This window comes from Sipha flava, unplaced genomic scaffold (genome assembly GCF_003268045.1).
Source record: "Sipha flava isolate LNK unplaced genomic scaffold, YSA_version1 99_pilon_pilon, whole genome shotgun sequence".
NCBI classification, from domain to species: domain Eukaryota; kingdom Metazoa; phylum Arthropoda; class Insecta; order Hemiptera; family Aphididae; genus Sipha; species Sipha flava.
In genome coordinates, this window is record NW_020273635.1 from 881,281 (window position 1) to 899,577 (window position 18,297).

The 18,297-nt window shown below is 29.0% G+C and overlaps 2 protein-coding genes across 2 annotated transcripts in view; both read left to right on the plus strand.

Annotated features, from left to right (window-relative positions):
- LOC112693759 (roundabout homolog 2) overlaps nt 1-3,581 on the plus strand; it is a 157,598-nt gene extending 154,017 nt beyond the window's left edge. The window contains exon 18 of the mRNA XM_025568949.1: nt 2,759-3,581. Coding sequence (XP_025424734.1) covers nt 2,759-2,982 — 224 coding nt within the window. The 3' untranslated portion in view covers nt 2,983-3,581. The remainder of the gene's footprint in view (nt 1-2,758) is intronic.
- A 4,266-nt stretch (nt 3,582-7,847) lies between these two features.
- On the plus strand, nt 7,848-16,953 carry LOC112693779 (DNA-directed RNA polymerase III subunit RPC1). The gene is made up of 28 exons (XM_025568983.1): nt 7,848-8,108; nt 8,383-8,530; nt 8,617-8,766; nt 8,857-9,109; nt 9,175-9,415; nt 9,495-9,675; nt 9,736-9,870; nt 9,940-10,137; nt 11,026-11,150; nt 11,205-11,316; nt 11,387-11,584; nt 11,655-11,790; nt 11,853-12,102; nt 12,189-12,388; nt 12,452-12,565; nt 12,625-12,782; nt 12,856-12,964; nt 13,076-13,244; nt 13,327-13,481; nt 13,545-13,662; nt 13,962-14,091; nt 14,151-14,269; nt 14,345-14,498; nt 14,568-14,752; nt 15,214-15,382; nt 15,490-15,623; nt 15,832-16,016; nt 16,850-16,953. The coding sequence occupies exons 1-27, from the start codon at nt 8,065-8,067 to the stop codon at nt 15,917-15,919; spliced, it is 4,173 nt and encodes a 1,390-aa protein (XP_025424768.1). The 5' UTR covers nt 7,848-8,064; the 3' UTR covers nt 15,920-16,016; nt 16,850-16,953.
- The last annotated feature ends 1,344 nt before the right edge of the window (nt 16,954-18,297 follow it).

Below are 18,297 nucleotides of genomic sequence, written 5' to 3' on the forward strand. Positions count from 1 at the left end.
TCTTATAATTCTCCGTCTAGTCCATGCACTACTAACGGAACAAAATGCAATAAACAATCACATATAACAAATGAGATAATTTTATATAATCCAAAATAACCGGCCTTGCGTTTGTCTAGAGCGATTACTAATCTGCCCCATAACAATATAATCATACCATTTTCAATTGTGATGTTTCATAATTTGTTACAGTCGAGGTGTACATAATTTCCAAAACAATTGCAGTGTACCAAAGATAATTATCCAACGACTTTGCGAGCATTACGCCCTCTTATAACTACTATTGAACAACGATTAACATATTCTAATCTAAAAATTAAGCCCTTCACATATTTATACGTATGAAATCCTTTGAAAACTTGTATAGACTACATCTGTTACAAGTTGTCTAAAAGAAAAAATCAAACGTAATCAAAACTAGTAACAATTATTTACTTATTATACTATATTTATTTTTTCATATTAATTATCACATTATTGACAGTAAAACTTATGCGTCTTCGTGATCTAAGACGAAACCGGCCTTTACATATGGCTTTCATTGGAATATGCGGTGATACGTCCGTATCAATTAAATTTATAATTGCAATACTTTGATTGTGCTGTCGCAATCAGGCGACAGTATTTTTTGGTTGTAGTGTCAAAACCTATCAAGGTCGAGTTTTACCTTAAACTACGATCGACCATACGTACTATCGGACATCGAACAATCGTCTCTGAAGTTGTAAGACATACTCATGGATATTTAGACTATGAAAGAGAAATAGCTGGTAGTTTAATTAATAAATTAATATTGTTTTCGTTCGCACCAGTCATTCTCGTCTAACAGTTAACAATCAGAGAAAAGCAAAGCCTCGTCTAAATAATTCTTGTTAAAATATTCAACCGATTTTATGTTAAACGAAGGTGTTTGTTCAGTATTTGAATATTATAAATGGTAAATTATTATAAATGTCATTATGACTTTCATGTAAATTTTGTGTACATTTTAATTCAAATACTACAGTTGACCGTGATTCCATCAATGTATAATATACCAAGCCATTGTGTAATGGCTATTCACAAAATCTAATAAAATATTAGGAAGTAAAACTTTCTATTGGAAAACTCCTTTGTTTGAATTCAATTTTTATGTCGGCATTATATTTTACAACCACATAATATTGCATTTTTTTTATTTATTTATTTTTTTTATGTACTGAATATATATTTTCCGATAAAAAAAAAAGCTATAAAGTTTCGAAACGGAATTGGGCTTCCGATGATTTCGAAAACATATTCCACTTGCATTTGTATAAACCCCTTAGAAATTCGCAATGAAAAGTTGTCCGAAATCTACTTTGTAGTATCTACCCCGTGTGCACCTTGCTCGGTAACTTTTCGATAAGCTACTTTTTTCGATTATATAATCAAGTCTTCTTGTCGGCTACGATAGAAATTCACAATTGTTATATTTTATTTTTATGTCTATGGCCGCCACGCACCGTGGCGTTACAAGAGTGTATTGAAACAACAGCTTATTTGCAAGTCGTTTTCTATGCGTGTCCCATTGCTGCTATAAGAATTCGCTGTTAGTCCCGCTGGACCCGTTGTTTGGTGTACATAACTGTAATATAGTTTTATTGCAGGACGCGATAATATTGTATTGTTTTCTACATTATACGTTCTCGGGAGACTATATATCGGAACACGGGAAGAGATAAAAATAATATATATATATATATATATATATATACGTGTATATATCACTATAAGTGAACGTTTCGAGAAGAAATTACTTTTACGATTTCAGATCTATTATACATATTTATATCTACGTACAGTTACCGTATTTTGTTCGTGTATACCCTGCACAGTTCTGGGGATTCTCAAGATTCAATACGATGATTGATTCTGGAAAAATTGTAAACAATTATTTCATTGAAACAACTGCGCTGCTACGACGTGAATAGTGAAAAATAGTTACAATAACGAATGTTTGGGGATGTTAAGATATCATCATAGAAATTCGAAACTATTTAGGTATCTACAACAGCGCTTGAAGAATAAATGAACTGTCGACGTTACTATGTAATAATATATGTCATATAGGAAATAAAAATAATACAGATAGTTTGCAGTAAAATCCGGTTTATGTAAAATAGGTGCAGTTAAATAAAACGGTGACTATACGTGTATTGACCGATTATTTCGGAGGTCGTTGAATGAATCCTTTTGTATTTATTTTAAATTCTATAAGCGAATAGGAAATGAGCCATTTGTTTTACGTCAATGTGCTTCAAACACTTTACGATTGAGAAAGTTAAAAAAGTTAAAAAAAAAAAAAGTTCTATGGTATTAGCACGCTTCGTGTGGATTGAAAATCCATCAATATTTATAAGCACTGCAATAAATAGGTAGTCTTACGAGTTTCTCACTAACTTTTAAGATTACTCGCTCGTTTTCTGTATTCAAATCATAACCATTTTTAGCGTGAAAATTATGAGTTGACCTGAGTTAACTTAAAGAAATGTCGTACAATCGGTTTATACTGAATACAAAAATATTTACATCATTTCTTCAATAAATTTAAATCAATTCTTAGAAGATGCATGCTCATCTACAGTCAACCTACTACTTTACAGACTATACGGACATTTATTTAAAAACTAACGTGATATGATTAGGGCGTGTAAGCTAAAAATACTTCTCGCAAGAATTTCAATAATTAAAAAGAAAAAACCGTATTTTTTACACACTTTTGTTCATTTGCTTTCAGAACAATGGCGCCGGGATCAACGTGGTTGGTGTAATGAAGACGACGATGACGATGACGGCGGCGGCGGAGGTGGTGGTGGTGGTGGTGGTGGCTCTAGCGATGGAATCGATGGTGGTGATGACAAGGGTAGCTGTAGCAGTGGTTGTTCGTGCAGCGAATCGTCTTGTCTGTATGCCGAGGCGTCCGACTTGCCGTGTCCGGTGGCGACTGCGGTCCGCAAATAATACGCGTACGCTTCACTCGCCGCTTTAAGACTTTCATCTCGTGACTCTCGACTCATCTGTACTAGGTCGCACATTTCTCCTCCGACCGAGTTCTAAAAATATTCACCGAGTTTACGGTTCGGACATTGCGACCACGTATAATAGTTTCACGATGCAAAGAGTATTCACTGACTCACCGAAATGACACGTTCGGTAGGAGCGTGGTTCGGTTGGACCTTATGTATTTCATGGTTTTTTATACATATATTTATATGTCGCGTTTGCGCACTAACAATTAAAAAATGTTTTGTAGACAGGCCGGATGCTCGTAAATTTTTTACTATGTAAATATATATTTATTATTATAAATTATATCGGACAAATCAAAATATTTCGAAACTCTTTTATACCCACATATATATATATACTATATACGAACTATACTTTTTCCTACTCGTATATTGTACTTTGTTTTATATGTACCTAATCAACGTAATCGTGACATAATATATTGTATAGGTGTAAAACGTATATATACACTTTACCGTTATCTAAGTATGATATTATATCTATATTTGACTTTTATAAATATTAAAAAGTTTTGTAAACTTTTTTTTGTGTAAACGTAACCCCGAGTTTTGTTTCTGTAAAAAATAATGTAAATAACTTGAATTGTTATTTATTTGTATACTTATTTGTATTAATTCTATGATATAGTTCCTTTTGTTTATTTATTATTATGATTTTTTTTTTTTTTTATATCAATGTTGTTGTGATAGATACTATTATTTATTTAAATTAGTTTATTTTATACGTTTCGTTAGACACTCATCACGTCATATAGGTCCATGTGCGCGCGCGCCTATGTCTATACGTGTATTCCTAACTGATATTTTAATTGTTATAAATAATATTAGATACGCATATGTATTTTAAATCTGAATACGTGAATCAGCTCAAACGCGTTCAAACAAGAAGGTTTTCGCGATGCTTAATCTATTTTATTTACTATTAAAATTAGTATTTTTTATTGTATTATTTTTCGACAATTCGCGAGAATTTTATCGACTTAACGTATTCGTGGCACACTATTATTTTTAATCATATAATATAGTACGTAGTAAGATTATTTTATACAAGCAAGCAAACGTGCCATTTGTCCTATTTTTAAGCTACATTTGTCATTTTCGTTTTCCTCGTACCGCGTAGTAATGCTTTTGGTAAAACATTAAACTGCTTTACATTTTTTCTTTCTCCTGTGATAATGCCATTATATTAAATACAAATAAAAAAACAATTACGGTGGTCCTATTAATTTTAACCAAGTATATTCTGTACACACGCGTACGCTTAGAATATCAGAACTGAATACGATTATCGATATGCGACCGACGACACTATAATGTTACATTTATTATTAATACTATTATCGTTATTATTATTTCGCATCAGAGTTTACCATTTTAGCGTGTTTAGTATGAAACCCACATTGCCTTTATAATATTACTGTATCAACGGGAATGCGATATGAATACTTTGTAAAAAATGTTAAAATAAAAATGCTAAGCCTACCTCGCGTGCGCATGTAAAAGAACACTATTAATGTTACTCGTGTATATTATATATAAGTACTGTGGAGCCTATATGATGATGTAGACACACATGAGTCATATGTATATTATGTAGTTTTTATGGATGAATTAAATATAAGACATAAATTTCAATTGGTTTTTTCAGTTTGCAGATCACGTTATTTCCTTAACCCTTTCTAAGAAATGAATATACACTTCCGCAATGCGTTTACCGACAAAATTATATAATAGACTATCCCGTGTTTACCGAAAATGGAACGCGGAGTGTGCAGGACTCCGGGGCCTGTCATGGTAGTGTTGTGATAAAGTAACTTATGTAGATTAATTTAAAAATGTTCAAAATCCGATTGTAGGTAACTAAAATTATATTACTGGTATTACACACATATATTTACACGTTTGAAACGTTAATACTGGGAGTTATTATCCTGATACAATATTATAATCGAATTACTAGTCACGTAGTAATCGGCACAGTTAAAAGTTCATAATACACAGTTTATTAGTGATTGATCGAACGTGATTTGTTGGTGTCGAACAGAACATTATTAAAATATTGCGAACCGAACTATTAAAAATTGTTATCGAACTAAATTTCGAATTCAGCATTTTTTTTTTTAGTAAAATATTGAAATTATAAAAATTTTGCTTGCATTGTGTAAAATTTAATACATCTAAAAATATATAATAAATTATAATAATAATAAATAATTAATATTCAATATTATTATATGATGTTTTCATTTTACTTACTATAAAAAAGAGAAAATCAATAATAGATGATATTGTTTGATTATGAATATTTCAAGTTCATTGTCGCTTTCAAGAAGTTGGGGAATGGGGGATGGATCTCTCATGGATCTTTTTTTTTTTTTTACGCAAGATCGATTTTAATGATTAATGGTTAACTGATAAGTGATATGTAATATTTTAATGAAAATTAAAAAAATAAATACTCTCTATGTCATTTCCCATAAGAATATACAATTGGTATATAAATAAATGATTACAGGCCATAGTTAAAGATTAATATCTGTAATCTAATATTATATTGATGTAAAATGTAAATAATAAATTAGTCTCACGTGATTTGTATGGCGTATTAATGAGTTACGACTGACAACTGATTTGTATTTTTGATCAAAATGAAACAAAGTAATTCAAGTATACTACATTTTTTTTCAAAAAAAAGTTGGTTCCTCCTACAAGTAGTACTGATATAGAAAGTATACAATTTAATGGTGTAGGTGAAATAGACAAAAGTAAATTGTCTCAGCAGCATAGGCACAACTAGGGTAAAAATGCTGGTAAAAATGCCTACCAAAACTTAAAATAACCTGTAGATTAACTACCCCTACCAATATACCATGTTAATGTACTCGTATTTTAGATTCTGAGCCAAGTTGGAACTGCAATGTGTCTTTTTTTGTATGTGACACTATTGTGAGTTAAGTATGATGTATGCGGTAAGCCATGTATAACATGGAATATTTAGGAGGGGACTAAGCCCCCTCCCTAGTTTCGCCTATACTGAACAGCCTGATGTAAATTGTTGTAGCGATAGTAATACAGTTGATTATGGAACATTCACCACAAATCAACAAAAGGTAATATAAATTATGATAATAACAATTAATATACAATTCTTATTAATTTTACTGATTTTAATTTCCTATCTTAAGCACCTTTAAATTTAAATTAATGTTGATAGCCCCCCCTCCAATAAAAAATTCTGAAAACGCTTCTGTTCAAGTTCGAATTTTGAACTTATCTAAATGGTTAACAGTTCGGTTCGATTTACTTTTATTCTGAGTTCGACCCATCACTACAATTTATATATTTAATTTTTTTATTGGAAATGACATTGGTCTCATCTTATAAAAAGTTCTAATACGCGTACTATACTTAACTTACATTCGGTATAATGTATGAAATGTGCTTACTATACTTTATATATCAGGGCAACTCAAAGTAACTAAAGAGTCAATTATTAGAACTTTAAAATCTAGCGGGCCATAGTATAAAAAGTAAAATTGAAAAAACGGTCACTAAAATAGATAATTAGCATTTATTTCAGTTTGTTTAATTTTACGACTGGACCACTACAATAAATAAGGCGGACATGGACATTGTGCCGCCTGAAATAAGTTCCTAGGTGCCAGTGTAGCGTGCAATCTACCAGCCTGTTTTTGGTGAACGCGATTTGTGAGCCGCTTAGCATTACCCAAAATTCACCACGAGGAGGTGGGTTCACACGTATTTAAAAAATCATAATTTAAAAATCACATCCACATAATATAAATTTTTTAAAATAAAAAGTACAACGTCGTCTTATGCGTCTTAACTACGTCTTATGCGTCGTCGAAATCGGAAAGCACACTAAATTATTATCGACTATCGGACACGAAATGAATCGTTTACGTCGTTAACAATAAATTACCGATAAAGAACTGTATAGTAATGGGTAGATCACATGTAAGCGGTAGATCGCACGCTACACTGGCACCAGTGCCTAATACTCATTTAGGGGGGAGCAACAGGGGCTATTGCCCAGGACGGCTAATTTTTTATATTTTCAATATTTAATGATCTAATATTTTTGAAGTGAAACTTTTTTACAAAATAAAAAGCGTATCTCAAAAAAAAAAATATTTTCGCCAATCACGGCGTCACGACACCCACACACACACACACATACTCGAAACGGTCGAGTACTGTCGATAGATCCAAAAATTTACAATCTATCCTTATGTTGACATTGCATTTAGAATATTTTTGTGCGCACCAGCAACGAATTGTTCTTCAGAGAGATCTTTTTCAACCCGCAGAAATTTGTATTTCGTATAATGAAGCGGTTTTTATTGTTGCCCCCTAGTGTCAAATTCCTAAATACGGCTCAGCTAATACTTACAGCAAAGTTAGCTATGCCGATATGGACATAAATTATATTTAAACATTTAATGATTTTGCTGGAGTTCAATGCAAGAGGAAAACTTAATATCCATATTTTACGATCAATGTGAAAATACTTAAAGTTACTGATAACCGCTAAAATGTAATGAAATGATTTGAAAATGTAGCACAGGCCAGATAAAAAAAGTATGCGGGCGCCATTAGCCCATCCCTGATTTCAGGAAATAATTGTCGTGGTATTATAATATTATAAAGAAAAACGCCAACCGAAAACGGTCTTAGAACATTTACTCTAGTATAAGAGTAGTATATGATCTAAGATTGCAATAATATTAAATTTAATCTATTGTAGTGATATCACCTCACCATTACGATAAGCATTATCAGCTTATCGGCATTCGTTGTCCACCGTTATCCGCCGAGCACATGCTAATGTCCCCTATAACTTCTTACTCACTTCTTCGGTAATATCATCACATCATGCCGAGTCTAAAGTCGCATGTCACCCGGTCGTAACAGCACTTTTAATACGATTTCGAACACCATGAGCTGATCGATCGTCGAATTAGCAATCCCGAGGTTCTACCACACTCTCGAAATGGTCAAGGAACAGTACAGGGACACCGACGGGTCGCGCATAATGTGAGTAAAATAATATTCGGTGACGTATGCGAGAATGAGATCCCATCCTCTACTCACCTCGAAATGTTTTTCTTCTCTCAAAGTGTCAGTAATTTTTTGTTAAATTATAGCATTCATTTATATTTAAAACCCTAACCAAAATAAATTCTTATGTGTGATACTAATAAATTATTAGTAATAATATTCAATATTAATCTATGGCATGTTATGTAAACACTCTGGATTAGTTAAGAAATTATTTTTATTTGCATTTCTTTTACTCACTATATTGCAGATCTAAGATCAGCTTTACTGTCGACAACCCTCAAGACATTCAGAGGAAATCACATCTATGCATAAATACCAGGAACCTGTATGCTATAAATAATCAGAATGTTGCCACGCGTACGCCGCATCCGTATGGAGTACTGGATCATAAATTGGTAAGCTTAATAAGTATTTACTTGGAAAATAGAATGCTACTGTCCATAACAATAACTGTTATATTTAATTGTGCGCTTGTCCACAGGGAGTCAACCAAAAAGATGCAACATGTATGACTTGCAACAAAGGGCTAAATGATTGCCCGGGGCACATGGGCTTCATAGATTTACAATTACCAGTCTTTCATGTGGGCTTTTTCAGTTCGGTCATTACAATATTACAGACAATTTGTAAAGTAAGTATAGTCCATCAATACTTTTCTTTTATTTCTCTGCATTTCTACTTTTGAATGTGGGAAATATAAAAATTATACGGTACATTTCAGAACCCATTTTGCGCCAAAGTATTATTAAACAATGAAGATCGAATGTTTTTCTATACTAAATTGAGAAACAAAAATTTAACCTACACAATGCGTAAAAAAGTTTTTAAAGAAGTTCACGCCAAAGCAAAAAAAGTACAGATATGTCCATTTTGCAATGACATTGTAGGTCAAGTAAAAAAAAATGGTATTTTGAAAATCTCATATGATCGTTATCGGTATAAAAAACCTGGTGCTGAAGCTGAAACCAAATTATGTAAATGCTATTTATATGATTTTATCATTAATTCATCATAATAAAAAGTACAAACATTAAATTAGGTGCTTTGAACGGTGTCATTAAGTATAACAAAGAAGTGGAATCTATGCGAAATTTTTTATTCAATGAAAACCTCAATCCTCAAGAAGTTCTTCGTTTATTGTTGTCCATACCGTATGAAGACATTATATTATTGGGTATGAATCCTGAAGTGTCTAATCCTGGATGGTTGTTAATGACAAGAATGTTGGTACCTCCAAATTGTATTCGTCCATCTGCAGTCTCTGACATACGATCTGGAACGTTAGTATGATATATATATATATATATATGCTAAAAAATTATTAATATCAAAAATTAATAACTTTAATGTTATTTTTAGTAATGAAGATGACTTAACATTAAAGTTATCTGAAGTATTGTTTATCAATGATGTGATTGTGAAGCATAAACAGTCTGGTGCCAAACCCCAATTGCTACATGAGGACTGGGAATATTTGCAATTACATTGTGCACTTTATATTAATAGTGATTTATCTGGTGTTTCACGAACAATGATGCCAGTTATTAAATAGTTTATATATTTGACAGATAAATCTAAAATTTTATTGCTTATTTAGCCAAAAAAAATTGCGAGAGGATGTGTTCAGCGCTTAAAAGGAAAACATGGACGGTTCCGTGGTAATTTGTCTGGTAAAAGAGTAGACTTTACAGCACGATCCGTCATTTCACCTGACCCAAATCTTCGAATAGAAGAAGTAAGAAATTAAAAAACTATATCAATATTATAAAGCAATATTAATTCTATTAATTTTTTGACACCTCAGGTTGGTGTTCCTGTTCGTATGGCTAAAATTTTAACATATCCTCAAAAAGTATGCCCAGCCAATATTGAATTAATGCGTAAACTAGTTATGAATGGACCTGAAATTCATCCAGGTGCTAATTTTGTGGAACTTCAAGGTTCTAAATTAAAAAAATACTTGAGGTTCGGAAACAGACCAGCTATAGCTAAAGATTTAAAAGTCAGTAGATTTAATATAACATAATATTTTATAATTTCACTATACTGAATAAAAATATGTGATTGTTCTCCTATAATTACTTACCTGTTTTTTTATTTGTTAAAACTTTTCGTAGTATTTATAATATTACAGAAGGGTCACAATAATCAGAACATGATCGAGGAAAGTGGTTGTTCAAATTACCTATAACTAAAAAAATCTCAATTTTCTTACAATTCAAATTTTGAAATTTATTTTTATCTATAAATAATTTAAAAAGACAACGATTACAAATAAAATTATTATTATTATGTACATTATAAATAAAATTAACATGTGTACGTATTAATCACAATGTGATCATTCTCAAGCCCCTCTGGATTAGTGCAATCCTCCTGTATATTATATTTAATTATTTACTAATCATTACCAACAGTGTCCATTACAAACAATTAATATCAATGATGAACTTATACATTAAAAATATCAATATATGAACAATTTCAATGCTAATAAATATATCTGCTCTACCATTAACAATTAACATTTACATGTTTAAAGAGGAGTGCAAGAGATATGAAATTACCACTTCTATAAATACCAAAGCCATTAACATTAAGTTTAATAGAACCTTTTGAAAAGTTAAATATAAAAATAATAGCTTCTTTCATTTTAAAATTTAAAATTTAAATATTTTAAAATACAACCTTGCCTCAAGTGATGGAAATCGCTGAAAATTAGTGTTGTGAAACACTAATTTAAAACATTTAAATATCCAACATGTATTTTGATTTTGAAGTAGTATATTATTGATTATTTAATTTATATTATATTGTTTTACATTTTTTATTAATTAAATTATATTTTTACTATTAATACATTTATTATTATTTATTATCTTGGATGTAGATTGGAGATATTGTTGAAAGACATTTATCTGATGGTGACATAGTATTGTTCAATCGACAGCCAAGTCTTCATAGATTAAGCATTATGTGTCATAGAGCAAAAGTTTTAGAACATAACACATTAAGGTATAGTTTAGTAAATTATTGCAAGATTGATATTGATGATTTGTTTACATTTAGGTTTAACGAATGTGTATGTACTCCTTATAATGCCGATTTTGATGGTGATGAAATGAATTTGCATTTACCACAAACTGAAGAAGCTAGAGCTGAAGCTGGTTTGTTAATGATTGTAAGTAATATATTTAATACATTTTCTATAATTTTTCTAGTCTAAAACCTATTACATTTTTTTCTTTTAGAATAAATCAAACCTAGTCACACCTAGAAATGGTGATATTCTTATTGCTGCGACTCAAGATTTTATTACTGGAGCTTATTTATTGACACATAAAAATACTTTTCTTAATCGAAGAGATGCTAGTAGACTGATAGGTTGGTTAATGTCTGGTGATGATGTTAACATTGCTTTAGATTTACCACGTCCAGCTATTCTCAAAGTTTGTTACAATTTATTATTAAATATAAGCATAATATATTTTGACTAATCTTTTAATTAATACTATGTAGCCTCACATGCTTTGGACTGGTAAACAAATATTAAGCATAATTATGAAACCAAGTAAAAAATGCTTGGTAAAAGCTAATCTACGGTGTAAAGGAAAATCATATACTCGTGATGAAGAATTTTGTTTCAGAGATTCTTGTAAATTATATTTAGATTTTAAAAAAGTTTAATTTAAAATTATAATACTATTTTTTGTATAGACGTTTACATAAGAAATTCTGAATTATTGGCTGGCACTATGGATAAAGCAACATTAGGTTCAGGCAGTAAATCAAATATATTTTATATATTATTGGCTGACTGGGGTACTGATGTTTGTTGCAAAGTAATGTGGCGTTTAACACGTCTTACATCATATTTTTTAATGTTAAGAGGATTTTCTATTGGCATTGGTGATGTCACGCCTAGTAATGATTTGTTACGTTCTAAAAACAAATTGGTTTTCAATGGGTTAGAATTTTCATATTTTGTTAATAATTTGACATTCTCTTAGGATAAAATCTTTTATATTTTAATAAATTAATGCTATTTTATAGAAATGCACTTTGTGAAGAAAATATTCGCTTAAGAAATGCAAAAGAATTGAAGTGTCAACCTGGTTGCAATATGGATGAAACTTTAGAGGCAAATATTCTAAAACAATTGTCTGGTATTCGAGATTCTGTAGGTAAAGCTTGTTTGCAAGAACTTCACTTCACTAATGGTCCATTGATCATGGCACTCTCTGGATCTAAAGGTAATAACTAATAATATATTAAATTAAATTAAACTATTAAATTATTGTTTTATTTTTATTTAGGATCCAATATTAATATATCTCAGATGATTGCCTGCGTAGGCCAACAAGCTTTGAGTGGACATCGTGTACCAGATGGATTTGAGTCTAGATCACTACCTCATTTTAAACGTTTCTGTTAGTATTCTTGGTTCATTTATTGATTATAGATATTTGATTTTCTGATAATTTTTCAGCAAAAACTCCAGAAGCTAAAGGTTTTGTAGAGAACAGCTTTTATTCCGGTTTAACACCAACAGAGTTCTTCTTTCATACAATGGGTGGTCGTGAAGGTCTTGTTGATACAGCTGTAAAAACTGCAGAAACTGGTTACATGCAACGGCGTCTTGTTAAAGTAAATTTATTGATATAAATAAAGCATAGAAGAATAAAAAAGATTAAATACATCATAAATGTTTTTGTATTAGTCTTTGGAAGATTTATGCATACATTATGACAATACTGTGCGTAATGCATTCGGAGATGTTATACAGTTTGAATTTGGAGGTGACAGCTTAGATCCTACTTATACAGAAGGTGTGTCAGATGATTTTTTTTTTTATCTATTAGTTAAATTTACTATTTTAATATTTTTATTACTATTACTTTAATAGTGCAATACACTTTTTAATAATATTAAATATTTAGGTGATGGTGTCCCAGTTGATCTTAAACGTGTATATTTCAATGTGACTGCTAACTATCCATGCCATGAAGAATGTACACTAGACTCTGATGAAATATTAAAAATTACTGATGATGTTTTATTATCTGATAATTTTAAATTAGTAAATAATATATTTATAGAAGAATTAAGGTAATAATGAAAATATAAAATTACAATTTTGACATTATAATATTATACTATTTTTCATAAACTATATTTAATTCTTGAAAAGAAATTTTGGAAAACATTTATCAAACCGTATGGCTGAAGTAAGAAAAAAATGGTTGAGCTTAGAAGTTTCAAAACTACAACGAATAACATCTACACAATTAATCAAATTTTATATGACTTGTCTTACCAAATATATGTCAGCTATAATTGAACCAGGTTTATTTGAGCTCATTAATTGTACTTGAATTTATAAGCTATAACATTTATTATTGTCAACAGGAACTCCTGTTGGAGCTATTGCAGCTCAAAGTATCGGTGAGCCAGGCACACAAATGACACTGAAAACTTTTCATTTTGCTGGTGTTGCTTCAATGAATATTACTCAAGGTGTGCCTAGGTATGTTGGTTTGACTAAATATACTTAATAGTATACAAATAAAATAGATAAAAATTCTAGTTTTTTTAAAGTTCTGCTTTAGTTTAAAGCCGATTATTTTAAATTATATTATAAATTTACATTACAATCATTTTATACTATAACTAAAAATTAATTGACTTATGAATATTTATGATTATAAATTATGGGTCAAAAAAATAATCTTTCTGTATCTAGTTTCTTGAATTATTGTAAATTGTATTTTTTATATTCTCCATATTAATGTTAGTGTATTATTTTTTTTTTTTTTTTGCCTCCAGAATCAAAGAAATTATTAACTCGAGTAAAAATATAAGTACTCCCATTATAACAGCATATTTAGAAAATGATAAGGACAAAGAATTTGCAAGAATTGTTAAGGCTCGTATTGAACAAACAACTTTAACAGAAGTAAATTAAAATTTTATTTTTAAATTTAGAACTAGTTTTTCAACTATGTATTTTTTTAGGTATGTAGTTTTATTGATGTAGTACTTCACAGTTCTGAATGCTATCTTTTAGTACACATAGACATGAATCGTATAAAACTCTTACAACTTGAAGTAACAATTGAGACAATTAGAGATAGGTATGTATCTTAGAATATGTATAAAATAAAATCATTAATCATTCAGGCTTTTTTTTATTTTTTATTTTTCTATAGCATACTTACTACTCCACGTATTGGAATTAAAGCCAGTCAAGTGAATATTGACAATGAATCATGTGTTAGTATAGCTTTACCAAATAAAGGCAATCAAACATTAAATCATTGGATAAATATATACATGCAAAATTTGCAAAAAGTTATAATTAAGGTAGTTGCTATTTAAAATTAATTTTAAATACTGAGTGACATAAATATTTATTATAATTTTACAACAAAGGGTATTAGTGCAGTTACACGGGCTGTAATTCATGAAGAAGATGACAATGGTGAAATACGTTATAAATTACTTGTTGAAGGTGATAACTTGCGGGAAGTAATGGCTACACCAGGAGTAATAGGAAAACGATGCACCAGCAATAATACGTTTCAAGTGTGGAATGCACTTGGCATAGAAGCAGCTAGGTATATTATTATATTATGTTGTACTATTATATGGTAAGTTGTCAAATAATCTGTATTCATATTAATGGACAGTTATGGTATTAGAAACAATTATCGTGAATTGCATCTTCTCTCTATTAACTTACTACAAGTTACATTGAATAATAAATAAACTATCATTTAATACAATTATACATACTATATAAGTATAATGCATAAATATATTAGGTAAATATGTTTAATTATTTAATTTAAAAACAACAATTGACCAAAAAGTTACAACTTCTGAGAAATTCCCATTTGGAATTAACTTCTAGGTTTATGTCTACAAGCAATAGTCTTCAATATTATGACTTTTATACATAAAGATCTCTGTATAAAGGTGTATTTTTTAACTAACCATTGTTAAATTATTTATTTTACTATAACATATAATCTATTTGTTTTATCAATTTTATGTTTCCATAAATAATAATTTTTAGGTCTACAATAATATCAGAAATAGATAGTGTGATGGGTAATCATGGAATATCAATCGACCCTCGACATCCTATGCTTATTGCTGATTTGATGACAAGTCGGGGTGAATTATTGGGTATAACACGTTTTGGCTTGTCTAAAATGAAAGAATCTGTACTGAATCTCGCTTCGGTAAGCATAACTTTCATAAGTGATATTATTTTAATTTCTATGCATAATTAAAATCATATTCAAAATAAGAATAGTAAACAGTGATAATTATATTCATATATTTTTAGTTTGAGAAAACTTCTGATCATTTATTTGATGCCGCATATTATGGACAAACTGATACTATAAATGGAGTATCTGAGAGTATAATCATGGGTATTCCCATCAACTTGGGTACTGGATTTTTCAAACTAATTTACAAATATCCTTTTCGTACATTTTATAACACTAATATAATTTTTAATTAGCATATATTATCATTATCATTATTCATTAAATTATCAAATCACTGATTAAGTATTGATAATTTATTTTTATTAAAATATTTAATTATCTGTTATCAATAATAATTAGTCTTTAGAACAAGTTATATTTTTTTTAAAAGTTATTCCTTAATGATTTATGTTTAAGACCAAAAACAATGTCACAAAGTTGCCAAAACAGACATTCATATTTGATGATCCTGAATTACATGAAAATGGATGTTATTGGCAATAATACTTTATGTAGATTGCGGTATTAATATTTACTATATTTTGTTAATTATACAATTTTCATCTGTGATATTAGTTATTTGTGGTATATTTAAAAGGAGGTATGTATATAAAAATGTATTATCAATAATTTTATCAATTTTTTTTCTATATTGTGCATTTAATTACTGAATTACTTATTTTTTTAGTACTTTAGAAAACTTAATATATTAATTAACTTATAAGTAACTTAAGAATTTTTTAATTAACAATAAATGATAAGTTAAATATTATTTCATTGAAAATCGATGAGCCATGCTATTTTTAATTTGTCATTACTTTTAGTTCATTATAGTCAAACAATTACAATGATATTTTATATCAATTTAATTTGACATTTTGTCATATACATTAATTATTTAAATATTTGTGTACCCAGTCATTTTGTATTGGTTTTTTAATAGGTAAAATATAATACACAACTTTTATTTTTGATAAAAAGTTAAACTTATGAAGTAACAACATTTATTTTTTTTTAAATCATACTGCTTGAATATTTCATATATTTTATATGTATAAAAAAATAAATATTGATATTTTTTTTTAAGACTTATTATTAGTATATCTAATAAATTATTATTAATAATTAAGAATGTATTTATATTATTTTTTTATATATTTATTTTATCAAATATTATTGATCGACTAAGAATAACATATATAAATATGAGTACCTATAAAAATAGTACATTATAACTTTATAATTAAGCCACAAGCGATATATAAATAGCAAATAAGTAAATGTATTTGCAGATAATTGTAATAAAAAATCCTATTAAATTAAGCAAGTTTATAGTTTGCTTATTTGAGATTTTTTTATTTTATATTTTCACAAACATTTTATTTAAAACCACTTGTTTTTAATAATGTTTAATGTTAATTCAATATTTTTCAGTCACCATATTAATACTTACATGGACACTGCATCACTTGAATCATGAAACTAATCAGTTACAATTTATTATTTTAATTATTAACTGTGTACTTTTATTATATTGTTGTTAAACGTGATTATTATTCACAAAATAGTCAATATAATCAACTAAAGAAAAAATGTTGCATTTTGTACTATTGAAATAATTTAAAAAAATAGTTATTTGTTGATCAAGTTATTAATTGTTGAATATTAAAACTTGGTATGCCCTTTAAATGTAAACTTATACATTATAAAAATAAAACATTTACCTGGGGATTAAAGAATAAATGGAAATGAGAACAATTTATTATGTTCTATGTCTGTAAAAAAACTACTTAACTCATAGTTAATAAGAGTGCTTCTTTTAATTTATTATTTCAGCACACTTTAGAAGATATCCATTAGTTTTATAAATACAGTATGAAAATTCTTCTTAAATACTGTTTTAAACTGGTAGTTGGTGGTAATGTTATATGAAAATTATATGATAAGTGATCAGCAATGGAAACACAAGCATAATTTTTTAATATACCATTAAAATTATTATTTTTTATGCAAAGGATTCCATACTTTTTTTTAACACGGTACATTTCTATAAATTTTAAAATTATTTCGTATAACCACTGGAACATTACATATTCGAATTGAAATATTTTAATAAACAATAAATACTAGCTTGTTTCTGTTTCAATCGTCAACTGCCAATTGGAATAATAAAAATGAATTATAATTTGTTAATTATAAGTAATAGGTTCACAAACCTGTCCATACAGGCCGCAATATGTTCGTGTAACATCCTTTGATCTTTCACTAAATTACCTACTGTCAGCTGATCGCCGGTTTATTTTACAAATGTGTTACAAGTTCGCTGGATTGTTACAAGAATATGTTACAAAAATGCGTTGTATGTTACACAAGTGTGGACGCACCTTAATACAATTGTATCTTACACAGGGTTTAAAGTGGTAAAAAAGGGCAGGGGGCTCTGATCCGAATATCATTCTCAACGCTACATATAGTCCTATACAATTACTAGGTAACTCATTATAAATAAGTACATATAATATGAAGTGTTATTAGTAAAAAATGTCCTCCACAAACTATATATAGGCTATACAAATCTATGAGCAAGTATATATTACTATATAATTTATGTTTAATATTAATTTTGTTTGTAAAATCCTGTTTAACACCTGGTGACATATACTAAATTACTAAGCCAATTTGTCAACTATTTTATTGTTTGTAATTAATTTTTACCAACAGTTAAGTGTTTCCGTAAACTTTTAAAAGCAATTGTTGAGGACGCTTTATAAACGCTGTGAGAAGTAGGACTGAGTTCTCTTGCGTCCCCCCCACTTTAAGCCCTAGTTTTACATTTATTTCACTGACTAACTTTTTAGTAGGATATTTTTATAATACCCAAA